Source organism: Amblyraja radiata, chromosome 25 (assembly GCF_010909765.2).
Source record: "Amblyraja radiata isolate CabotCenter1 chromosome 25, sAmbRad1.1.pri, whole genome shotgun sequence".
Lineage (NCBI taxonomy): Eukaryota > Metazoa > Chordata > Chondrichthyes > Rajiformes > Rajidae > Amblyraja > Amblyraja radiata.
The window spans coordinates 36,714,896-36,740,948 of NC_045980.1; the positions used below are offsets into that span (position 1 = coordinate 36,714,896).

At 50.6% G+C, this 26,053-nt stretch overlaps 1 protein-coding gene across 1 annotated transcript in view; it reads left to right on the forward strand.

Moving 5' to 3' along the window:
* The first annotated feature begins 662 nt into the window (after positions 1-662).
* mmp17 (matrix metallopeptidase 17) overlaps positions 663-26,053 on the forward strand; it is a 44,489-nt gene continuing 19,098 nt past the window's right edge. Inside the window, exons 1-3 of the mRNA XM_033043921.1 lie at positions 663-667; positions 7,621-7,752; positions 25,754-25,883. Coding sequence (XP_032899812.1) covers positions 7,666-7,752; positions 25,754-25,883 — 217 coding nt within the window. The 5' untranslated portion in view covers positions 663-667; positions 7,621-7,665. The remainder of the gene's footprint in view (positions 668-7,620; positions 7,753-25,753; positions 25,884-26,053) is intronic.

The window sequence follows — 26,053 nt, forward strand, 5'->3', positions numbered from 1 at the left end:
GAACCACTCTACTGCTTTTTTAAAAATTGCTGTTTTGTTTCCCTTTTTCCTTCCGCCCACAATATTTAATATGTAAAAGAATATGTGATTCTGTTCCATTCTGTTTGGTTGTTTGTTTGTTTGTTTGTTTGTCTTTTTGCACAAAGTCCGCGAGCATTGCCACTTTTCATTTCACTGCACATCTAGTATGTGTACGTGACGAATAAACTTGACTTGACTTGACTTGAGATAGAAGGAGTGGGTCATGTCTCGGGTCGAGGCCCTTCTTCAGGGGAACAACTGCAGATGCTGGAATCTTGAGCAAAACACAAAGTATTGGAGGAACTCAATGGGTCAGGCAGCGTGTGTAGAGGGAAAGGACAGATGACGTTTCGAGTCTGGACCTTCTTCAGTCTGGGAGCGGGGAGATATTTTTGTGTATCCATGTTCTCCACAGGTGCTGCCTGACCCGCTGAGTTACTCCAGAACTCTGTGAAACGTCACCTATCCATGTTCTCCACAGATGCTGCCTGACCCGCTGAGGTACTCCAGAAGGGAGTCATGTTTGTGGCCCAGTGCAGTTTCATGCATTAACTGCAGTGTTGCAGGGGCTGCAGCTGCATGTACTGTGTCCAGTGTGATATATCTTCATGTGTAAAACTCACTGGCCGGCTCCAGATGTGCTGAGGTCAGGCCAAGCATCCCGGGCTGAGGTGTTATGATCTTATCGTCTCATTCCAGCTGCAAGGAACAACCAGATGTTACTCACGTTGCCGGTCACAAGTCCATAAGGTCATGGAAGCAGAATTAGGCCATTCGGCCCATCGAGTCTACTCCGTCATTCAATCATGGCTGATCTATCTCTCCCTCCTAACCTCATTCTCCCCATAACTCCTGACACCCGCACTAATCAAGAACTTGACAATCTCCGCTTGAAGATGTTTAGCACGGGAGAACAAGAACAACTTTCTGCGGCAGCAAATGAAAAACTGGGTAAAATCAAATGCTGGAAATCGGAAATAAAAACTGAAAATGCCGGGAATTCAGCAGTTTCTGACGGGATCAGAACCTGTGGGTCGGGATGGTGATTCGCTGTTTAAATGCAGAAATTGTCAGGAGACTGGGAACAATGTTGTACATTTATACCGAAGCCAATTAACCTACAAACCTGCACGTCTTTGGAGTGCGGGAGGAAACCGGAGCACCCGGAGAAAACCCACGCAGGTCACGGGGGAGAAGGTGCAAACTCCTTACAGACAGCACCCTTAGTCAGGATCGAACCTGAGTCCCTGGCACTGCGCCACCGTGCTGGCCATGATTGCGTGCAGTGTTCAGCCTGGTTGATAGTCTGTGAGTCTGAAGAAAGGCCTCGACCTGAAATGTCACCCATTCCTTCTCTCCAGAGACGCTGCCTGTCCCGCTGAGTTACTCCAGCATTTTGTGTCTACCTTCGGTTTAAACCAGCATCTGCAGTTCCTTCCTGCACTAGTCGACAGTTTGTTGGCCCTGAAGCACTTGTAAACGTTTTGAGGGCTGTGCAGATTAAATGATGATGTCTCTCACACATCTTCAGAGCCTGGAGGCTGGGAACAAGGTTGGAATAACCAGCAGGTACACGGTTAAATGAAGGAGGAACGTTGCTGGGATTCAACAATTAAAACATCATTAGGCTAAATAAATTGTTGCAGATGTGTTGGCGATGAATGCGTCGTTCAGCTGCTGCCAAACCAGATTGGCTCAGTGTAGGGCCTCTACAGCTCACGGTCTCCACAGACACAGAGTCACACAGAACAAAAAACAGGCCCTTCGGCCCCATTTATCTATGCTGACCAACATGCCCCATCTACACTACATAGACAATAGGCCAGTTGGCCCTTTGAGCCAGCACCGCCATTCAATATGACCTGCCTCGGCTAGCTCCTCCGGCAGCCCGGAGCTCACCACCCTCTGTGTGAAAAAGTTGCCCCTCAAGTTCCTATTGAATCTTTCCCCCTTCACCTTAAACACCTGTGTCTGTGTGGAAGAGCTGCCAGAGGAGGTCGTTGAGGCAGGAACATTGATAGGAAAGGTGTGGAGGAATATGGGCCAGACGCAGGCAGGTGGGACAAGCTTGTATTCACTGGAATTTAGAAGGATGAGACCGGAACATATAGAAGCATTTAAAATTCTTCTGGAATTGGGCAGGCTAGATGCAGGAAAACTGTTCCCCATGTTGGGGGAGTCCAGAACCAGGGGTCACACAGTTTAAGAATAAGGGGTCGGCCATGTAGGACTGAGATGAGGAAAAACTTTTTCACCCAGAGAGTTGTGAATCTGTGGAATTCTCTGCCACTGAAGGCAGTGGAGGCCAATTCACTGGATGTTTTCAAGAGAGAGTTAGATTTAGCTCTTGGGGCTAACGGAATCAAGGGATATGGGGAATAAGCAGGAACGGGGGTACTGATTGGGGATGATCAGCCGTGATCGCATTGAATAGCGGGTCTGGCTCGAAGGGCTGAATGGCCTACTCCTGCACCTATTGTCTATGTTTCAAACTACACACACAGACAGACAGCACCCGAGGTCAGGATCGAACCCGCGTCTCTGGCGCCGCGAGTAGCGGCTCTACCCGCTGCAGACCCACGTTGTAAATGAGTGAGAGCAGGTTTGTTTGTTCAGGAGGTGACTCCACCATGGCTGAGGGTTGGGGGGGGGGGGGGGGTGCCTCTGTTCCCTCCTCCTCTCCACCTGAGACCTGGTCCGCCAGGTAATTAATCATCGCTCACCCCAACAGCACGGATGGAAGAGGCTTATTGATGGGAAGTGTTTGACCTCCAGCTGGTTGTGTTAGATTTCCAATTTCCAGCAGTTTGCGAGGGTCGTGTTTGTGGAGGAGTGTGTTAGAGAGAGCGGAGAGAGGGAGAGAGAGAGAGAGAGGGAGAGAGGCTCCGTGAATCAGATCGAAAACATCACCATCAGGTCCCAGAGACATCCATCAATAAACGCCAGCAGGTGCTTGCCTGAAACACCGTGCGCTCGGCATGAATGCTAATACAGAGGGGAGGGGAAGGCTGGGGAGAGGGGGTTAGTTACTGAGACAGCTCCGGGCTGCATGGGCAGTTTTATTGCCAGTTCAACGGAGCAGGCGATTTCAATTGGAGAGGAAAGCGTGCAGGAGGGAACTGCAGATGCTGGCTGAAGCCGAAGATAGGCACAAAGTGCTGGAGTAACTCAGCGGGACAGGCAGCAGGCAGCATCTCTGTAGTCAGAGGGTGGTGAATCTGTGGAATTCTTTGCCTGTGGAGGCCACAAGTCAGTGGATATTTTTAAAGTCGAGATAGATAGATTGTATCATCGGCCGCCCCGCCAACAGTCTGTCTTGTCCTTTGTTGTTTTACTGGATGTGTTAAATGTATGTTTTAGTGTACTTTAGCTTGTTTTATGTTGGGGGGTGGGGGTGGGGGGAAGGAGGGTTGGGGGAAACTTACCTCGACGGAGATGCAATGTTTTTTCAGTATCGTATCTCCGTCCGCACTGCGGCCTAACATCGTGGAGCTGGCGGCCTCTTGCTGGAGATCAACTTCGGGAGCTCCAACCGCGGGAGCCTGCGGACTTAACATCGTGGAGCTGGCGGTCCCTGATTAGCGACCGACATCGGGAGCTCCAGGCCGCAGGAGCTTCTACCGCCCGATCACGGGAGCTTCGATCGTCCCGACGCAGGGGCTTCGATCGTCCCGACTACGGATGGTTCCACTGCCCCGAAAGCAGGAGAATAAAGAGGAAGTTACAACTTTATTGCCTTCCATCACTGTGGGGAATATGGGCAATCCACTGTGGTGGATACTTATGTTAACTTTTATGTAGTTGGGTGTCTTGTTCCTATTTTTTAGTATGGCTGCATGGTAAATCGAGTTTCACTGTACCTTAATTGGGATGTCTGTTTATTGTGACAATAAACAGACATTTGAACCTTTGACAGAGAGTGGTGAATCTCTGGAATTCTCTGCCACAGAAGGTAGTTGAGGCCAGTTCATTGGCTATATTTAAGAGCGAGTTAGATGTGTCCCTTGTGGCTAAAGGGATCAGGGGGTATGGAGAAAAGGCAGGTACAGGATACTGAGTTGGATGATCAGCCATGATCATATTGAATGGCGGTGCAGGCTCGAAGGGCCGAATGGCCTTCTCCAGCACCTATTTGCTATGACAGGTGTTATGGGGAGACGGCAGGAGAATGGGGTGAGGAGGGAGAGATAGACCAGCCGAGATTGAATGTCAGAGTAGACTTGATGGGCCGAATGGCCTAATTCTACTCCTATTACATGCCCTTATGAAAGGAACAGATGACGTTTTCAGGTCTGAAGAAGAATCTTGACCCAAAACGTCACCTATTACAAAAATAAACCAAGTACTTAGTGTTAAGCTGCTTCTAAATCTCTGCTCAATTGTGCAATAAATGTCACCAAGACATCTGCCATCACCCAGCTGAGAATGTATGAAGATGCTACAAGAGACCTCTGCTCCTATCACAGACCCTTCCAAATCTCTAGTTTCCCTCTCCCCTGACTCTCAGTCTAAAGAAGGACCTTGAACCGAAACATTACCTATCCATGTTCTCCACAGATGCTGCCTGACCTGCTGAGTTACTCCAGCACTCTGTGAATGAGGGGTGATCTTATAGAGGTGTATAAAATCATGAGAGGAATAGATCGGGTAGATGCACAGAATCTCTTGCCCCGAGTAGGGGAATCGAGGACCAGAGGTCACAGGTTCAAGATGAAGGGGAAAAGATTTAATAGGAATCTGAGGGGTAACTTTTTCACACAAAGGGTGGTGGGTGTATGGAACAAGCTGCCTGAGGAGGTAGTTGAGGCTGGGACTATACCAATGTTTAAGAAACAGTTGGACAGGTACATGGATAGGACAGGTTTGGAGGGATATGGACCAAGCGCAGGCAGGTGGAACATGTTGGCGGGTGACAATAGACAATAGGTGCAGGAGTAGGCCATTCGGTCCTTCAAGCCAGCACTGCCATTCAATGTGATCATGGCTGATCATCCCCAATCAGTACCCCGTTCCTGCCTTCTCCCCATATCTCCTGACTCCACTATCTTTAAGAGCCCTATCAAGCTCTCTCTCAAAAGCATCCAGAGAACCTGCCTCCACCGCCCTCTGAGGCAGAGCATTCCACACTCACAACTCTCTGCGTGAAAAAATGTTTCCTCGTCTCCTTATTCTTAAACTGTGGCCCCTGGTTCTGGACTCCCCCAACATCGGGAACATGTTTCCTGCCTCTAGTGTGTCCAAACCCTTAATAATCTTATATGTTTCAATGAGATCTCCTCTCATCCTTCTAAACTCCAGAGTATACAAGCCCAGCCGCTCCATTCTCTCAGCATATGACAGTCCCGCCATCCCGGAAATTAACTTTGTAAACCTACGCTGCACTCCCTCAATAGCAAGAATGTCCTTCTTCAAATTAGGGGACCAAAACTGCACACAATACTCCAGGTGTGGTCTCACTAGGGCTCTGTACAACTGCAGAAGGACCTCTTTGCTCCTATATTCAATTCCTCTTGTTATAAAGGCCAACATGCCATTTGCTTTCTTCACTGCCTGCTGTACCTGCATGCTTACTTTCATTGACTGATGAACAAGGACCCCCAGATCCCGTTGTACTTCCCGAACTTGACGCCATTTAGATAGTAATCTGCCTTCCTGTTTTTGCTACCAAAGTGATAACCTCACATTTATCCACATTAACCTGCATCTGCCCACTCCCCCAACCTGTCCAAGTCACCCTGCATTCTCATAGCATCCTCCTCACAGTTCACACTGCCACCCAGCTTTGTGTCATCTGCATATTTGCTAATGTTACTTTGAATCCCTTCATCCAAATCATTGATGTATATTGTAAATAGCTGCGGTCCCAGCACCGAGCCTTGCTGTACCCCACTAGTCACTGCCTACTATTCTGAAAAGGACCCGTTAATCCCTACTCTTTGTTTCCTGTCTGCCAACCAATTTTCTATCCATGTCAGCACTCTACCCCCAATACCATGTGCCCTAATTTTGTCCACTAATCTCCTATGTGGGACCTTATCAAATGCTTTCTGAAAGTCCAGGTACACTACATCCACTGGCTCTCCCTTGTCCATTTTCCTAGTTACATCTTCAAAAAATTCCAGAAGATTAGTCAAGCATGATGTCCCCTTCGTAAATCCATGCTGACTCGGAACAATCCTGTTACTGCTATCCAAACGTGAGGTTATTACATCTTATGTAATTGACTCCAGCATCTTCCCCACCACCAATATCAGGCTAACTGGTCTATAATTCCCTGTTTTCTCTCTCCCGCCTTTCTTAAAAAGTGGGATAACATTAGCTACCCTCCAGTCCACAGGAACTGATCCTGAATCTATAGAACATTGGAAAATTATCACCAATGTATCCACGATTTCTAGACCCACTTCCTTAAGTACCCTGGGATGCAGACCATCAGGCCCTGGGGATTTATCAGCCTTCAGTCCCATCAGTCTATCCAATACCATTTCCTGCCTAATGTGGATTTCCTTCAGTTCCTCTGTCCCCCCAGATCCTCTGGCCACTACTAGCCTGGGTGTGGGCAAGTTGGGCTGAAGGGCCTGTTTCCACACTCTGTGACTCATACATATATATACTTATTGTATGCCACACGTTCACATGTTATAAGAATAGAATCGGGCCATTCGGCCCATCTAGTTGACTGCACCATTCATTCATAGCTGATCTCTGCCTCCTAATCCCATTCTCCTGCCTTCTCCCCATAACCCTCCACACTCAAACCTCTACTGCTCCACAGTCAATCAGTCCAATCTCTCCTCATTAGCGAATTCCCTCTCTCTAATGCAGGCAGCATCTGTGGAGAAGGTGGATAGGTGACGTTTCACAAAGTGCTGGAGTAACTCAGCGGGTCAGGCAGCATCTGTGGAGAACACGGATAGGTGACGTTTCACAAAGTGCTGGAGTAACTCAGCGGGTCAGGCAGCATCTGTGGAGAACATGGATAGGTGACGTTTGGGGTCGGGACCTTTCTTCAAACTCTACCAGACGGTAATAGACAGAACCTTTCCCCAGGGTGGGAGGTTTTATTTACACAGAGGGTGGTGGGTGCCTGGAACGCGCTGCCAGGGGTGGGGGTGGAGGTGGCTGTGGCTGTGGCTGTGGCTGTGGCTGTGGCGGTGGGGGTGGGGGTGGGGGTGGGGTTGGAGGCAGATACGATCGTGGTGTTTAAGAGGCTTTTAGACAGGCACATGGATATGGAGGGAATGGAGGGATACGGATCACGTGCAGGCAGAGGGGATTAGTCTAACTTGGTGTCATGTCCAACACGGACATTGTGGGCCGAAGGGCCTGTTCCTGTGCTGTACTGTCTGCGTGACCCCCTCACCGCCCCCCCCCCCTGCCCCGCTCTCTCTCCTCCCCCCCTTCTCTCTCTCTCTCCGCCTCTTTCTCCACCTCTCTCTCTCCCCATCTTTTCCCTCTCCCTCCCTCCTTCTCTCTCTCTCCCTCTCCCTCCCAGTGTCCGGTTGCCGGTGTGTGTGTGTGTGGGGGGTGGGGGCGGGCGTGTGTCCCGGGGGGAGGGCTGGGCTGGTCTAGGCTGGTCTAGGCTGGGCTGGGCTGTAGCGGGGCCGGGGATGTGACGGGCGGGAGCGGGACCTGTTGTGGACGATGTTGTTGCTGATCTTGTTGCCGCTTCTCTCCCGGTCTGGAGCCGCCGCACCGCCGGCCTGGGACCCCCACAACCCCGCGGCCACGGTGAGTCCTCACCCCCCCCCCCCCCCCCCTCCCTGTCCCCCCCGTCCCCCCCCCCTCTCTGCCTACACCCCCCCCACCCCAAACCTCAACCCCCCCCCCCCCCCCCCGTCTCACCCCCTCCCTCCCTCCCGGCGCCCGTGGTGCAGGGACCCTGGGGGTGGGGGTGGTGTTGTGTGTGGGGGGTGGGGGTGGTGTTGTGTGTGGGGTTATTGGGTGTGTGGGGGGGGGGGGGGTGTTTGCGGCGCGGAGCCGATGAGCGGCGCCAGGACTCGCAACCTGTAGCAGCCCCGGCCCCTCTCTCCCCCCCCCCTCTCCCCCCCCCCCCCTCTCTCCCCCCCCCACCTCTCCCCCCCCCCCCCCCCCCCCCCCTCCCCTCTTCCCCCCCCCCCCCCCCAGTGCAGTGCAGGGTGCGGGCTGTGGCTGGGATCTTGTGTCCGAACTACCAAACGCATCTCTCTGTCTGTGGGCAGTTTGTGTCACTGGGTGAGGTGACTGTGGACACACTCGCTCATTCCTTGTCCGACCCGTCAGTGAGTGTGAGAGACAGAGAGAGTGCGTGTGCAAGGGGGGAATGGTGGAGTGCATGTGAGGGTGAGAGGGAGAGTGTGTGAAAGTGTGTGTGTCTGCGTGTGGACATGTCTGCATGTGTGCGTGAGCGAACGAGAGTGTGTGCGTGCGTGTGTGAGTGAGAGTGTGTGTATGAGAGTGTGTGTGTGTGTGTGAGAGTGTGTGTTTGTGTGTGAGAGTGAGAGTGTGTGTATGAGAGTGTGTTTGTGTGTGAGTGTGAGAGTGTGTGTGAGTGTGAAAGTGTGTGAGAGAGTGTGTGTATGAGAGTGTGTGTGTGCGTGAGTGTGAGTGCGTGAGTGAGAGTGTGTGTATGAGAGTGTGTGTATGAGAGTGTGTGTGTGCGTGAGTGTGAGTGCGTGAGTGTGTGTGTGAGTGTGAGTGTGCGTGAGTGTGAGTATGAGTGTGTGTGTGTGAGAGAGTGTGTGTATGAGAGTGTGAGTGTGTGTGTGTGTGTGAGAGAGTGTGTATGAGAGTGTGAGTGTGAGTGTGTGTGAGTGTGTGTGAGTGTGTGTGTATGAGAGTGTATGTGTGAGTGTGTGTGAGTGTGAGAGTGAGTGTGTGAGTGTGTGTGTGCGTGAGTGTGAGTGTGTGAGTGTGTGTGAGAGAGTGTGTGCCCCCCTCCCCGGGGTCTGGTCATGTTGCTGTAACCAGCAGCCAGGGATGTGATGTCTCACTGTGGCGAGAGGCTGCACACTGCCTGAACCCAGCAGCTAATCACCGTCGAGATGATGGGGCCGTTGTTTAACTGTATCGCTGATCAAGAAATGTGCAGGAAGGAAGGAGCTGCAGATGCTGGTTTAAACCGAAGATAGACACAAAATGCTGGAGTAACTCAGCGCGTGGGACAGGCAGCATCTGTGGAGAGAAGGAATGGGTGACGTTTTGGGCCGAGACCCTTCTTCAGACTCAACCCGAACCGTCACCCATTCCTTCTCTCCACAGATGCTGCCCGTCCCACGCGCTGAGTTACTCCAGCATTCTGTGTCTGTCTCAGAACAAGAAGCCTGGATTATTGAATTAATTATTATGTAGAAATTACTGACTTGCAACCAGAGTAGATGCATTTACATGTGAATCTGAATGAGCTTTCCCCTGATTAATGCTCAGGCTCTGTGTTACATGGTTTCAATTCCAAGTTTAAATTGTTGTCAAGTCAGTCTCACCCCATCTACTTGGTAAATGGAATAACGGGAACTTGCAACCACCAAGTGTAACAACAAACGAACAATGTTTCTCCAGAGTTGCTGCCTGACCCGCTCAGCTCCTCCAGCAACCTTGTGCTTTTTGCTCAAGATCCCAGCACTTGCGACTCCTTGTATCTGTGACACCGACACGATACACGACACTTAAACAAGAAGGAACTGCAGATGCTGGAAAAATCGAAGGTAGACAAAAATGCTGGAGGAACTCAGCGGGTGCAGCAGCATCTATGGAGCGAAGGAATAGGTGACGTTTCGGGTCGAGACCCTTCTAACACTTGCTGCTTTGGAAGAGGGAGAGAGACAAGGAACTGGCTCTGGAGAGGGTCCAGAGGAGGTTTACAAGAATGATCCCAGGTATGGGTGGGTTAACCTATGATGAGTGTTTGACGGCACTGGGCCTGTACTTGCTGGAGTTTAGAAGAATGAGGGGACACCTCATTGAAACGTACAGAATAGTGAAAGGCCCGGATAGAGTGGATGTGGAGAGGATGTTTCCACTAGTGGGAGAGTCTAGGACTAGAGGTCACAGCCTCAGAGTTAAAGGATGTTCTTTTAGGAAGGAGATGAGGAGGAATTTCTTTAGTCAGAGGGTGGTGAATCTGTGGAATTCTTTGCCACAGACGGCTGTGGAGGCCACAAGTCAATGGATATATTTAAGGCAGAGATAGATAGATTCTTGATTAGTGCGGGTGTCAGGGGGAAGGCAGGAGAATGGGGTTAAGAGGGAGAGATAGATCAGCTATGATTGAATGGCGGAGTAGACTTGATGGGCCGAATGGCCTAATTCTGCTCCTATCCCCTATGACCTTATGAACTGCAGATGCCAGATTCTTGAGCAGAACAAAGTGCAGGAGGAACTCGGGGTCAGGCAGCGTCTGGCGAGGTGGTGTTTTGTGCCGGGACTCCTCTACAGAGGGATGTGTTCAGGATGATTTGTTAAGCCCTGGCCTGGTGTCGAGTGGATGTGGAGATCCATCCACAGTATTTGACCTGATGGCAGAGAGTTGTGTTTGCAGTTGTGGTCAATGTGGGACAACCCTGAACAGTGAATGGACATTCATCTCATTTGTCAAACCTTGTTCTACATACATTGGCGGTTTGTTCTTTATAGGCTGCAGCGCAGTCTGCGCCAAGGTGAAGTGTTCCATACAGGTGAGGCGTCCTGTACAGGTGAGGCGTCCTGTACAGGTGAGCCCCCCGTACAGGTGAGACACTCCGTACAGGTGAGACATCCCCTACAGGTGTTCCACTCTGTACAGGTGTTCCACTCCGTACAGGTGTTCCACTCCGTACAGGTTTTCCACTCCGTACAGGTGTGCCACTCCATACAGGTGTGCCACTCCGTACAGGTGTGCCACTCCGTACAGGTGAGGGCCCCCGTACAGATGAGATGCACCATATGCTGCGCAGTTCCTGCATGTGTGTTGTGCAGAGAATTGTGGACGCAGCCCAGACCATCACACAAACCAACCTCCCTTCCATCGACTCCATTTACACCTCACGCTGCCTCGACAAGGCCAGCAGCATCATCGAGGACCAGTCTCACCCCCGGCCACTCCCTCTTCTCCCCTCTCCCATCGGGCAAGAGGCACAGAAGTGTGAAAACACACACACACACACACACACCTCCAGATTGGGTAGGTGACGTTTTGGGTCAGGATTCTTCTTCAGCGAACGTCACCTATCCATGTTCTCCACAGATGCTGCCTGACCCGCTGAGTTACTCCAGCACTCTGTGAAACGTCACCTATCCATGTTCCCCACAGATGCTGCCTGACCCGCTGAGTTACTCCAGCACTCTGTGAAACGTCACCTATCTATGTTCTCCACAGATGCTGCCTGACCCGCTGAGTTACTCTGTGACTTTTTTTAAACAAATTCCAGCTCTGTTTCAACTTTGTGATTCAATTGCGCCGTCTAGTGGCCGCAGGAGGAAGGGCGCAGTGTGTGGGTCCCACTGCAAGCTCTGTCTGAACACATACACGATGTTGGGCAGAGGCAACTGGGCTTGTGACATTCCCTCTGGTCCATTAAAGCCAACCTGTCCTGAACTCCAGCATTGGGTCTGTCCCCTACACGACTCCATGTCCAGAGACAGCACTGACCACTATAAACTGCAGAAGATAGACACAAAAAGCTGGAGGAACTCTGCGGGTCTGGCAGTGTCTCTGGGGAGAAGGAATGGGTGACGTTTTGGGGCGAGATCCTTCTTCAGACCCGAAGATGTAGTCTTGACACAAAATATCACCCATTCCTTCTCTCCACAGATGCTGCCTGACCCGCTGAGTTACTCCAGCTTTTTGTGTCTATCTTATAGAAACGTGCAAAATTCTTAAGGGGTTGGACAGGCTAGATGCAGGAAGATTGTTCCCGATGTTGGGGAAGTCCAGAACAAGGGGTCACAGTTTAAGGATAAGGGGGAAATCTTTTAGGACCGAGATGAGGAAAACATTTTTCACACAGAGAGTGGTGAATCTGTGGAATTCTCTGCCACAGAAGGTAGTTGAGGCCACAGTTCATTGGCTATATTTAAGAGGGAGTTAGATGTGGCCCTTGTGGCTAAAGGGATCAGGGGATATGGGGAGAAGGCAGGGATGGGATACTGAGTTGGATGATCAGCCATGATCATATTGAATGGCGGTGCAGGCTCGAAGGGCCGAATGGCCTACTCCTGCACCTATTTTCTATGTTTACCTATTGTACTCCAGTTTATACGTGAATGTATTTCTGTCTAGCGTGATCTGATTTGAACATGAAAAACAAAACCTTCCACTGTACACGTGACAACAACAGACATGAACTGGAGTCCAGGTTCAATGTGAGATACTTACTGTTTGCCTTCAACCAATGTGGTGCGTGCAGGAAGGAACTGCAGGCGCTGGTTTAAACCGAAGATAGACACCGAGTGCTGGAGTAACTCAGCAGGACAGGCAGCATCTCTGGAGAGAAGGAATGGGTGACGTTCCAGGTTGAGACCCTTGTTCAGACTGGTGGTGGTGGGGGGGGGGGGGGGGGAGGGGAGAGGCAGGACAGAGCTTGGCAGGTACCAGGTGGACACAGACGTGCGGGTTTGTAGGTTAATCGGCCCTCTGTAAATTGCCCCCTAGTGTGTATGGAGTGGATGAGAAACTGGGATAGTGTGAATGGATGGTGGAGAGTCAGTGTGGACTTGATGGGCCGAAGGGTCTGTTTACATGATGTATTTCCAAACTAAACTGGGGAGATGGGTGGGGGGGGCAGGGGGTTTAAGGTTGGTGGGTGCAGGGTCACATTCAGGGCACCAGGGGGTGGGGGGTGGGGGGGGGGCAGGTATCCTGTGCTGAAGAACATTCACATTCTGGACGGGAGTGGAAGATAAAGTCGAGCTGATGCGATGATTGATGGCCTTGCCTGAGTTAAGAATAACTCATCATCTATTTCCCATCTTTCAACTGTTACTGACTGCTCTGGCGTTTATTTACACAGTGGGTTAGTTGAGTTTATTGTCCCAGGTTCGGTCCAACACCTTGTGCTGCGTGCGATCCAGCCGCCGGGAAGACTATCCACCATTACGGCTAAGGCAGAGATAGATAGATTGTTGATTAGTGCGGGTGTCAGAGATTACAGGGAGAAGGCAGGGGAATGGGGTTAGGAGGGAGAGATAGATCAGCCATGATCGAATGGCGGAATAGACTTGATGGGCCGAATGGCCTAATTCTGCTTCTATCACCAGACTGTTTCCTGGGATGTCAGGACTTTCATATGAAGAAAGACTGGATAGACTCGGCTTGTGCTCGCTAGAATTTAGAAGATTGAGGGGGGATCTTATAGAAACTTACAAAATTCTTAAGAGGTTGGACAGACGAGATGCAGGAAGATTGTTCCCGATGTTGGGGAAGTCCAGAACATGGGGTCACAGTTTAAGGATAAAGGGGAAATCCTTTAGGACCGAGATGAGAAAATCATTTTACACACAGAGAGTGGTGAATCTGTGGAATTCTCTGCCACAGAAGGTAGTTGAGGCCACAGTTCATTGGCTATATTTATGAGGGAGTTAGATGTGGCCCTTGTGGCTAAAGGGATCAGGGGGTATGGAGAGAAGGCAGGTACAGGATACTGAGTTGGATGATCAGCCATGATCATATTGAATGGCGGTGCAGGCTCGAAGGGCCGAATGGCCTACTCCTGCACCTATTTTCTATGTTTCTATGTCTATGTTTCTATCACTTATGACCTTATGAACTAATCAAGCCATCCATAGTGGACAGGTACAGGATAAAGGGAATAACATTTAGTGCAAGGTCAAGCCCGATTAAAGATAGTCCAAGGGGTTTGAAGAAGGTAGATGGGAAGTCAGATCTGCTCTCTCGTTGGTGAGTGGGTGGTTCAGTTGCCTGGTAACCACTGTTTCACAAAACTAGGATGCAAAACTTGAAAGCAAAAGGTTCTGAACTGTGCGAATAAATGAAGGTTTACCAGAACGATGCCGGGATTCGAGGGTTTCAGCTACAGGGGGAGGTTGGACAGACTCGGATAATTTACTCTGGAGCCTCAGAGGCTGAGGGGAGACCTGATACAGGTTTATTAAATAATGAGAGGCGTAGAGAGGGTAGACAGTCACAACCTTTACCCCAGGATGGGAATGTCAAAGACTGGAGCAGTTGTGAATCTGTGGAATTCTCTGCCACAGAAGGCAGTGGAGGCCGATTCACTGGATGTTTTCAAGAGAGTTTAATTTAGCTCTTAGGGCTAACGGAATCAAGGGATATGGGGAGAAAGCAGGAACGGGGTACTGATTTTGGATGATCAGCCATGATTATATTGAATGGCAGTGCTGGGTGGAAGGGCCGAATGGCCTATTCCTGAACCTATTTTCTATGTTACTTTAATCTAGTGACTGCCCAGTGGGTCAGGCAGACACAGCCTGTAATATGGGGAACATCTAGCCTGATCATTGAAGCTCAGAATCCTTCCCTTGCCCTTCCGACCATTACACCCTCTCCCTTAGAAAGTCCGGAGTGATTTGTGAGGAGAATGTGTGCGTTGGCCAGCAACAGCAAGCAGGGTTCGGAGAGAAGATCGACACAAGATGCTGGAGTAACTCATCCGGGACAGGCAGCATCTCTGGAGAGAATGAACGGGTGACTTTTCGGGTCTAGACCCTTCTTCAGAGGAGAGGGGGATATACAGAGATAAGGAAGTGTAAGGTGTGAGAAGGAGACACCAAAGGGGATGGATATCAAGGAAAATGTGGAAAAGATCGTTGTTCGTTGGGAGAAGGTAACGGATAAAATGTCATCAGGGGGCAGTCAGACTGGTGGGAGAACTGGGATGGGGATGGAGAGAGAGGGAAAGCATTGAAGTTAGAGAAGTCAATGTTCATACCGCTGGGGTGTAAACTGCCCAAGTGAAATATGAGGCTGTTCCTTCAATTTATGCTGGGCCTCACTCTGACAATGGAGGGATATGGATCACCTGCAGCCAGAGATTAGTTTAACTCAACATTGAGTCTGACATGGACATTGTGGGCCGAAGGGCCTGTTCCAATAGTTCGATCATCCCTTCCTCTCCTTCTCTCCCCTCCCCTCCCCTCCCCTCCCCTCCCCTCCCCTCCCCTCCCCTCCCCTCCCCTCCCCCCCCCTCCCCTCCCCTCCCCTCCCCTCCCTCCCCTCCCCTCCCCTCCCCTCCCCTCCCCTCCTCTCCCCTCCCCTCCCCTCCCCTCCCCTCCCCTCCCCTCCCCTCCCCTCCCCTCCTCTCCCCTCCCCTCCCCTCCCCCCCCCTACCTTCCCCTCCTTGCCCCTCTCCTTCTCTCCCCTCCCCCCCTACCATTCCCTCCACTCGTGAATCGGGGTCTCTGGCTCTGTGAGGTAGTAACTGGAGTAACTCAGTGGGTCAGGCAGCATCTGTGGAGAACATGGATAGGTGACGTGTCGGGTTCAGACAGGTCTGTACGAGGCAGGTCTGAGTTATCTCCGAGCCTTGCAGGACGGTGCAGCGGGTGGAGCTGCTGCCTCACCAAGCCAGACACCCGGGTTTGATCTTGACCTCGGGTGCTGTCCGTCAGTCCGTTACTATTTTGCCCGCTCTCTCCGTGACCGCGTTGGTTTCCCCGGGTGCTCTTGTTTCCTCCCACTTCCCAAAGTCCTGCAGGTCAGCGGGTCCTGGCGTGTGGGTGAGGGGTAGTATCTGGGGGAGGGGGGGGGGGTGGGAGAGGGGTGGTATCTGGGGGGGGGTTGGGTGAGGGGTAGTATCTGGGGGAGGGGGGGGGGGGGTTAGATCCTCACAGCCGTGACATTCCCTCATCTACCCGTGCTCTCTCTCACAGACGTGTCAATGCCACAAGTTATTTTTCTTTACAATAATTCCAAGCTGTCACTAGACCATAATCTCCCATCGTGGGGATTAAAGGGCTTTGTTTATTCATCTCCCAGTGTGTTTTAATCTGTAAACACATCAAACTGATTAACGACAGTCGTTTTTAGATCATTTTGAACAGATCCTCTCATTCTGGCAGTTTAATGTTTGTGTACGTGTACGTGTGTGTGTACGTGTACGTGTGTGTGTACGTGTGTGTGTACTTGTGTGTGTGCGTGTGTGTGTGTGTGTGTGTACGTGCGTGTGTACGTGTGTGTGTACGTGTGTGTGTACGTGTGTGTGTATGTATGTGCGTGTGTACGTGTGTGTGTGTACGTGTGTGCGTGTGTACGTGTGTGCGTGTGTGCGTGTGTACGTGTGTGTGTGTGTGCGTATGTGTGTGTGCGCGTGTGTGTGTGTGCGTGTGTACGTGTGTGTGTGTGTGTGCAGTTTATGCAGGAGGAATTTCTTTAGCCAGAGGGTGGTGAATCTGTGGAATTCTTTGCCACAGACGGCTGTGGAGGCCACAAGTCAGTGGATATTTTTAAGGCAGAGATAGATAGATTCTTGATGGGCCGAATGGCCTAATTCTACTCCTATAACTTGTGAACTAGCTCTGGGTTGTGCACCAGTCGTGTTGATCTGGACTGAGATAACAGCGATGAAATCCAGGATATTATAAAATCCATTTTAGAGTTTCTTTGAATGAGGACTAGTTTTCACTGTCAGAATGTAAGAGGACGGCGCAGCGGGTAGAGCTGCTGCCTCACAGCGCTGGAGACCCAGGTTCGATCCTGACCTCGGGTGCTGCCTGTGTGGAGTTTGCACGTTCTCCCCGTGACCTGCGTGGGTTTTCTCTGGGTGCTCCGGTTTCCTCCCACACTCCAAAGACGTGCAGGTTTGTAGGTTAATTGGCTTGGTGTAAGTGTAAATTATCTCTCGTGTGTGTGTGTGGGATAGTGTTAGTGTGCGGGGCTCGCTGGTCGGCACGGACTCGCTGGGCCGAAGGGCCTGTTTCCACGCTGTATCTCTAAACTGAACCTGCGGTAAACTGTCCTCTGTAAATTGTCCCCAGTGCATGGGGAGCGGATGAGGAAGCGGAACAACATAGAACTAGTGTGTGTGGGGATCGCTGGCCGGCACGGACTCAATGGGCCGAAGGGCCAGTTTCTGTGCTGGATCTTTCAGTGTAAACCTCGAGGGGAATGATCAGCGTGAGTGTGTGGCTTACTGAGGGTCCCGTGGGCTGCTCAGCTCTGAGTCAGCGATTGTGATTTGGACGCTGTCTACCTGATATTACCCTGGTGATTACTGAGTACATTATCCTGCTGACAGTTCAAATATTCTCAAACGTAATTACCCACTTAACTTAATTAACAACTCTTGGTAATTGGGCAAATTGCAGAGTTCACTCCTGGCTTCTCTCCTTCACTCACTTAGATTCTCAGTCACACAGCAAGGAAACAGGCCCTTCGGCCCAACTTGTCCATTCTGACCAATCTACACGAGTCCCTCCTGTCCCTATTGGCCCGTATCCCCCTAAACCAGTCCTATCCATGTACCTGTCAAAATGTCTCGTAAATGTTGTTTAGTTTTTTAGTTTAGAGATCCAGCGCAGAAACAGGCCCTTCGGCCCATCGAGTTGGTGCCGACCAGCGATTCCCGCTTACTAGCACTATCCTACACACACTAGGGACAATTTACACCTATAACAAGCAAATTTACCTACAAACCTGCACGTCTTCAGTGTGTGGGAGGAAACCGAATGTCTTGGTGAAAACCCACGCAGGTCACGGGGAGAACGTGCAAACTCCATACAGGCAGCACCGATAGTCAGGATCGAACCCAGGTCACTGTCGCTGTGAGGCAGCAATTCTACCGATTGTATTATTGGGCGGCACAGTGGCGCAGCGGGTAGAGCTGCTGCCTCACAGCGCCAGAGACCCGGGTTCAATCCTGCCCACCGGTGCTGTCTGTACGGAGTTTGCACGTTCTCCCCGTGACCCGCGTGCGTGGGTTTTCTCCGGGTGCTCCGGTTTCCTCCCACACTCCAAAGACGTGCAGGTTTGTAGGTTAATTGGCTTTGGTGTAAGTGTAAATGATTCCGAGTGTGTGGATCGGAATATGTAGAAGGAGAATGGTTCTCACTTTCTTTCACCATCTGCTCCTGTGCTACAGATTGTTGTCGAATCTCCCAATAACATCAGCCTAGCCCTGTCCCACGGTACGAGTTTATTCCAAGAGCTCTCCCGAGTTTGCCCTGATTCGAACTCGGAGATTTACGGTAATGGCCACTCGTCGGTACTCGGGGCTCTCGTGGACATTTTCCATCATGTTGAAAAATCTTCACGAGTCTTCCCGTGCTTACCTGCCGTTAGCGAGTCTTCCCGAGTACCTGCCGTTAGCGTTACGAGCCGCTAAGAGACGTCCCCGAGCTCCGATGTACCCGCTACGTACATTCTCCGTGCTTACCACGAGTTTGATTTTATTAAAACTCGGGAAGCAGATAATCTCTGCCATGCTTCACTCTTAGCCCTTCATCAGAGGGCATGGTGTAACTACAAACTCACCAACTCCAGTGTGACCAACATTCACACTAAGGGCTGATTGTTCCCCATTGATTGCTGCTTTTGTAAAATGTCACTGATTCAAGTATCATGAAAGGAAGGTGATCGCTGGTGAGAGTTTGATTAAAACCTGCTGCAAATGGAACAACCAAAAACCTAGGGACAATTCTTTTACATTTACACAAAGCCAATTAACCCACCAACCTGCATGTGTTTGCAGTGTGGGAGGAAACCGGAGAAAACCCACGCAAGTTACGGGGAGAGCGTGCACACGCCAACATCTAATTGTTGTCTATCTACAATCTTACATTGTAATCATCAATATTCATGGCAATGAGCCAACACTTTGACAAACTACACCTTCCACTCGGGAATTAAACGTGTTGTGTTTCAAGTCTAGGTATTAGAGGTAACAGGTGCAGGATTAGAGGCCATTCAGCCCTTCGAGCCTGCACCACCATTCAATGTGATCATGGCTGATCATTCTCAATCAGTACCCCTTTCCTGCCTTCTCCCCATATCCCCTGACTCAGCCATGATCCTATTGAATGGCGGTGCAGGCTCGAAGGGCCGAATGGCCTACTCCTGCACCTATTTTCTATGTTTCTATGACTCCACTATCTTTAAGAGCTCTATCTAACTCTCACTTGAAAGCATCCAGGAAATTCGCCTCCCACCGCCCTCTGAGGCAGAGAATTCCACAGACTCACAACTCTTTGTGTGAAAAGGTTTTTCTTCATCTCCGTTCTAAATGGCCGACCCCTTACTCTTAAACTGTGGCCCCTGGTTTTGGACTCCCCCCAACATCGGGAACATGTTCCCTGCCTCTAGCGTTTCCAATCCCTTAATAATCTTATATGTTTCAATCAGATCCCCTCTCATCATTCTAAACTCCAGAGTGTACAAGCCCAGCTGCTCCATTCTCTCAGCATATGACAGTCCCGCTATCCTGGGAATTAACCTTGTAAACCTACGCTGTACTCCCTCAATAGCAAGAATGTCCCTCCTCAAATTTGGAGACCAGAACTGCACACAATACTCCAGGTGTGGTCTCACTAGGGCCCTGTACAACTGCAGAAGGAATTCCCACTTGTGGAAACATCTTCTCCACATCCACTCTAGTTCAAGTTCAAGTGAGTTTATTGTCATGTGTCCCTGTATAGGACAATGAAATTCTTGCTTTGCTTAAGCACACAGAAAATAGTAGGCATTTACTACAAAACAGATAAATGTGTCCATATACCATGATATAAATATATACACACATGAATAAATAAACTGGTAGTGCAAATAACAGAAAGTGGTTGCTAATAATCAGAGTTTTGTCCGAGCCAAGTTTAATAGCCTGATGGCTGTGGGGAAGTAGCTATTCCTGAACCTGGTTGTTGCAGTCTTCAGGCTCCTGTACCTTCTACCTGAAGGTAGCAGGGAGATGAGTGTGTGGCCAGGATGGTGTGGGTCTTTGATGATACTGCCAGCCTTTTTGAGGCAGCGACTGCGATAAATCCCCTCGATGGAAGGGAGGTCAGAGCCGATGATGGACTAGGCAGTGTTTACTACTTTTTGTAGTCTTTTCCTCTCCAGGGCGCTCAAATTGCCGAACCAAGCCACGATGCAACCGGTCAGCATGCTCTCGACTGTGCACCTGTAGAAGTTAGAGAGAGTCTTCCTTGACAATCCGACTCTCCGTAATCTTCTCAGTAAGTAGAGGCGCTGATGAGCTTTTTTGATAATTGCGTTAGTGTTCTCGGACCAGGAAAGATCTTCAGAGATGTGCACGCCCAGGAATTTGAAGTTCTTGACCCTTTCAACCATCGACCCGTTGATATAAATGGGGCTGTGGGTCCCCCTCCTACTCCTTCCAAAGTCTACAATCAGTTCCTTGGTTTTGCTGGTGTTGAGGGCCAGGTTATTGCGCTGGCACCATATGGACAGTTGCTCGATCTCTCTTCTGTACTCTGACTCATCCCCATCAGTGATACGCCCCACAATAGTGGTGTCGTCAGCGAACTTGATGATGGAGTTCGCACTGTGGTTCGCTACGCAGTCATGGGTATAGAGTGAGTACAGCAGGGGGCTGAGCACGCAGCCTTGAGGTGCTCCCGTGCTGATTGTTATTGAGGCTGACACATTTCCACCAATACGAACAGACTGTGGTCTGTGGACGAGGAAGTCGAGGATCCAGTTGCAGAGGGATGCGCAGAGACCCAGTTCTGCGAGTTTGGTAACCAGTTTGGAGGGGATGATTGTGTTAAATGCCGAGCTGTAATCAATGAATAACAGCCTGACATATGAGTTTTTGTTGTCCAAGTGGTCCAGTGCGGAGTGGAGGGCCAGCGAGATCGCATCCACCGTTGATCTGTTGTGGCGGTACGCGAACTGCAGTGGGTCCAGGTTTTTGTCGATGTAGGAGTTGATTTGCTCCATGATCAACCTCTCAAAGCACTTCATCACCACCGGCGTTAGTGCCACTAGTCGATAGTCATTGAGGCACGTCACCTTACTCTTCTTGGGCACCAGTATAATTGATGCCCTTTTAAAGCAGGTGGGGACCTCAGACCTCAGAAGTGAGAGGTTGAAAATGTCCGTAAAAACTCCCGCCAGTTGGTCCGCACAGGTTTTTAGAACACGACCGGGTATACCATCAGGACCAGGTGCTTTTCGGGGGTTCACCCCTCTGAAGGATTTCCTGACATCGGCCTCTGTGACTGAGACTGAAATGCCATCGCAGCGAATGGGGGATCGGGAAGGCACATCAGCATTCTCCCTGTCAAAGCGTGCGTAAAACGCATTGAGCTCGTCAGGGAGTGATGTTACACCGGCATTCGAGCTGCCTCCTGGTTTTGCCTTGTAGGAGGTGATTGCATTCAGACCCTGCCACAGCTGCCGAACATCTGTCTCGTCCTCCAGTTTGGAGCAGAAGTCCCTTTTGGCCTTTTTGATGGCTTTACCAAGGTCGTATCTGGTCTTCATGTAGGCCACTGTATCGTTGGAGGTGAATGCCCTGTGTCTGGACTTCAGGAGAGTGCGGATCTCAAAGTTCATCCAAGGTTTCTGATTGGGAAACACTCGGAAGGTTTTTGTAGGGATGCAGTCCTCCACACATTTCTTTATGAAGTCTGTAACGACTGTGGCATATTCGTTCAAGTCCGTTGCCGAGTCCTTGAACATTGCCCAGTCTACAGACTCCAAACAGTCCTGGAGTTGTTCTTCGGCCCCCCCCCCCCCCCGACCAGCTCTGTGCTGCCCTCACTTCTGGGGGTGCGCTCTTTAATTGCTGCTTGTAGGCAGGAAGAAGCAGCACCGCGGTATGGTCGGACTTACCGAAGTGAGGGCGAGGGATAGAACGATAGGCATTCTTGATGGTGGTGTAGCAGTGGTCGAGGGTGTTAGGTCCTCTGGTGCAGCAGGAGACATGTTGGTGGAAGTTGGGGAGTGATTTCTTGAGGTTCGCCTTATTGAAGTCCCCAGCAATGGTGGTAAATGCCTCGGGGTAAGACGTCTGGTGTTTGTTGGCCACGGCGTGCAGCTCCTCCAGTGCCAGACGGACGTCTGCCTGGGGTGGGATGTAGACCGCGGTCAGGATAACGGAGGTGAATTCTCTCGGGAGGTAGAAGGGACGGCACTTCACCACCAGATGTTCGAGGTGTGGAGAGCAGGAGTTGGACAGGACTGCCACGTCGGAACACCACGCAGAGTTGACCATGAGGCAGACGCCCCCTCCTCTCCCTTTCCCAGATGCCAGGGTACGGTCCATGCGGTGGATGGAGAACCCTTCAGGCTGGACCGCTGAGTCTGGGGAGCTGGGGGTGAGCCATGTCTCTGTGAAACAGAACACAGAGCATTCCCTCAGCTCCCTTTGATAAAGCAGTCTTGCCCTTAAGTCCTCCACTTTGTTTTCAAGGGACTGTACATTAGCCAGTAGGATAGTAGGGAGAGGGGGCCGAAGTCCCCTGCGCTTCATTCTGACCTGAAGTCCTGCCCGACGGCCACGTTTCCGGACACAATGGAGGCTTCCTCTTTGTTTATCCAGGGTTTAGCACTATCCTACACACACACTAGGGGCAATGTTACAATTATACCAAGCCAATTAAGCTACAAAGCTGTACGCCTGGAGTGTGGGATTGGGGGTTTCAGTGAGGTGCCTGCCCCCAGTAAGGTGATGTTAGTCTTGAAGGAGTAGACCTTTGGCCGACTAGGTGTGTTCATGTCAGCTTGCAGGTTGTATCAAGTGAGTTTGCTGGACAGTAAAGCTGTTCCTCCCTCAACCTCTGCCTCCATCACAGTGTCTTGCCTGCCCACACATGTTTTATTAACTGGGGTCACAACTCTCTGAGTTTTTTCCCCAAACCTGGCAGTGCATCTGATGTATCACTGGTTATAATAGTCTGAAGAAGGGTTTCAGCCCGAAATGTCACCTATTTCCTTCGCTCCATAGATGCTGCTGCACCCGCTGAGTTTCTCCAGCATTTTTGTGTATCACTGGTTATAATAGGATTTGCCTTTTCAATGCAAGTTTAAATTAATCCATTTGTTCCCAAGAATAAAGTTCACCGGCGCGCATTTCCATGTGGCCTTAACGCCTTCATTATGGGCGCTCACAAGACGTTTAGTTTAGGGATCCATCGAGGAAACAGGCCCTTCGGCCCACCGAGTCCATGCTGACCAGTGATCATCCCGTACGCCAGCACTATCCTACACACACACAAGGGACAAATTCCCAATTAACTTGCAAACACGCACGTCTTTGGAGTGTGGGAGGAAACCGGAGCACCCGGAGAAAACCCACGCAGGCCACGGGGAGAACGTGCAAACTCCACACGGACAGCACCCATAGTCAGGATGGAACCCGGGTCTCTGGCGCTGTGAGGTGGCAGCTCTACCCGCTGCGCCCGCCGCTGCCCGCGTGTGAATTCGCTCGTGTCCCTGCTCGAATAACCTCGTTACATCTGCGATTTTGTTCGTATCTAATTCTGGTTTACAGTTGATTCGAGGACGTGTCTGTCTTCCTGTGACGTTGACCAGAGCTGGGTTTATCAATCCATTAATCACACATCTGTTATCCCAGTTCCCTGAAGCCAACTGATCCTGAGATCGCGTCCGGTTTACAATGTACCCTTCAGGAGGGAATGAGAATTGAGTTAGAACCTATATCCTGTACCATAGGATCCTGAATCAGTTCCAGACCAGTGCTCTCTGGCGCGCTAACATCAGTCACAGACGCCGTTGCAACAGGGGTGGAGATAGGTGGACAGTACTGGCTTATAATGGTTCCATTAATGAATAATAACTCTGCTATAATGTCCCCCAAGGCGGTTCTGAACTGTCCATCCGATACATCTATCAAATAATGAAAGGCTTGGATAGAGTGGATGTGGAGAGAATGTTTCCACTAGTGGGAGAGTCTAGGACCAGAGGGCACAGCCTCAGAATTAAAGGACGTTCCTTTAGGAAGGGGATGAGGAGGAATTTCTTTAGCCACAGGGCGGTGAATCTGTGGAATTATTTGCCACAGGCAGCTGTGGAGGCCACAAGTCAGTGGATATTTTCACTGGGGAGGTTGATAGGCTGATGATTAGTGTAGGTGTCAGGGGTAATGGGGAGAATGGGATTAGAGATATACAGCATGGAAACAGGCAATTCGGCCCAACTTGCCCACACCGACCAACGTGCCCCATCTACATGAGTCCCACTTGCCTGCGTTTGGCCCGTATCTCTCTAAACCTGTCCCATCCATGAGAGTGACAAGTAGAACTGCCATGATAGAATGGCGGGGCAGACTCGATGGGCCGAATGGCCTAATTATGCTCCTGTATCTTATGAACGTTTGCCAGTGTTAATCTCAGCTGGCCTTCCCATGTTCCCAATGTTGGGGGAGTCCAGAACCAGGGGCCACACAGTTTAAGAATAAGGGGTCGGCCATTTAGGACTGAGATGAGGAAAAACGTTTTCACCCGGAGAGTTGTGAGTCTGTGGAAATCTCTGCCACAGAGGGCGGTGGAGGCCGATTCACCGGATGTTTTCAATAGAAAGTTAGATTTAGCTGTTAGGGCTAACGGAATCAAGGGATAGGGGGGAGAAAGCAGGAACGGGGTACATTGTGGATGATCACATTGAATGGCGGAGCTGGCTTGAAGGGCCGAATGGCCTACTACTCCTCCACCTATTGTCGATGTTTCTACGTTTCACTGTGTAATACGTTGTGGTTTTAGGGTGACCGGAGTCTGTGAGCAGGCACAGTAGACACTCACTGCGATCTGTCGACAGTCTGAGTAGCGGCCAGCCTCTAACCAGCCTCTCGCTCGCCCCAGTCTCTCTGTCCGTCGCCCGGCTGTCTGCCTCTCCCTCCCTGTCTGCCGTTGTGCTCTTAAGGAGATCAATAATTTAATAACTGAACCTGGAAATAAATCACTTTCATATCTGGCCACAAGATCCCTTAAGCTGAATGATTTAAAAAGGGTAATGATTGGATTAGTTTCAGCAGAATAATATTGTAACGAGTAGACCTTTCCCCTGCTGAGCTTTTATCTGCAGCGTTTGTGCAAGTGACCTGTCTGGAGCTGGAGATGTGTAGACCTACCTCAGCACCCATTCCTCTCTCTCTCTCACCAACCCGACTACCTTGCCCCAGATAGACCTCCAACCTGTGTAGGAAAGAACTACAGGTGCTGGTTTAACTCAAAGGTAGAAGGAATAACTCAGCGGGACAGGCAGCATCTGTGGAGAGAAGGAATGGGTGACGTTTCGGGTCGAGACCCTTCATCAGACTGGTTAGGGAAAGGGCAGAACTCTCATCGGAGAGAGGAGGAGAGCTTCTCCAACGATAGATAAATAGATGAGTGAATGAATAAGTTTATTGGCCAAGTATTCCCATACAAGGAATTTGCCTTGGTGCTCCGCCCGCAAGTGACAAGATGACATGCAGTGACAGTTAGGAATGACACATAGAACATAAAACATTAATAATAAAACATTATCGATTAAACATGTGAATTAAATAAAATACCAGATCAAAAGGAGGCTACAGATATTTGGTTATTGAGTAGAGCTACTGCTCGTGGAACAAAGCTGTTTATGTCTGGCTGTGGCAGCTTTGACAGTCTGGAGTTGCCTTCCAGAGGGAAGTGATTCAAAGAGTTTGTGGCCAGTGGGGGTGTGGGTGTGGACGTGGGTGTAAATGTGGGTGGGGGGTGAAGATGTGGGTGGGGGTTTGGGTGGGTGTGGGTGTGGGGGTGTAGATGTGTGTGTGGACGTGTTGCTGTGGGGGGCTTGTCGTGTCTGGGGCGGCCAGTCCCTGCCGTGTTACAATAAGGTCCTGGTTTCTTCCCACAGGACTGGCTGACCAGGTTTGGCTACCTACCGCCCCCCGATGCTGTGGGCCAGCTCCAGATGCAAGAGGCTTTGACTGAGGCCATCAAAGCCATGCAGAGATTTGCAGGACTCGAGATCAACGGCCTGATAGGTAGGGAGGGGCCTGAAACACAACCTCCCGACCAACCTCCCACTGGGGTTCATTGATTGATTCGGCCCATCAAGTCTACTCCGCCATTCAATCATGGCTGATCTATCTCTCAGTCCTAACCCCATTCTCCAGCCTTCTCCCCATAACCCCTGACACCCGCACTAATCAAG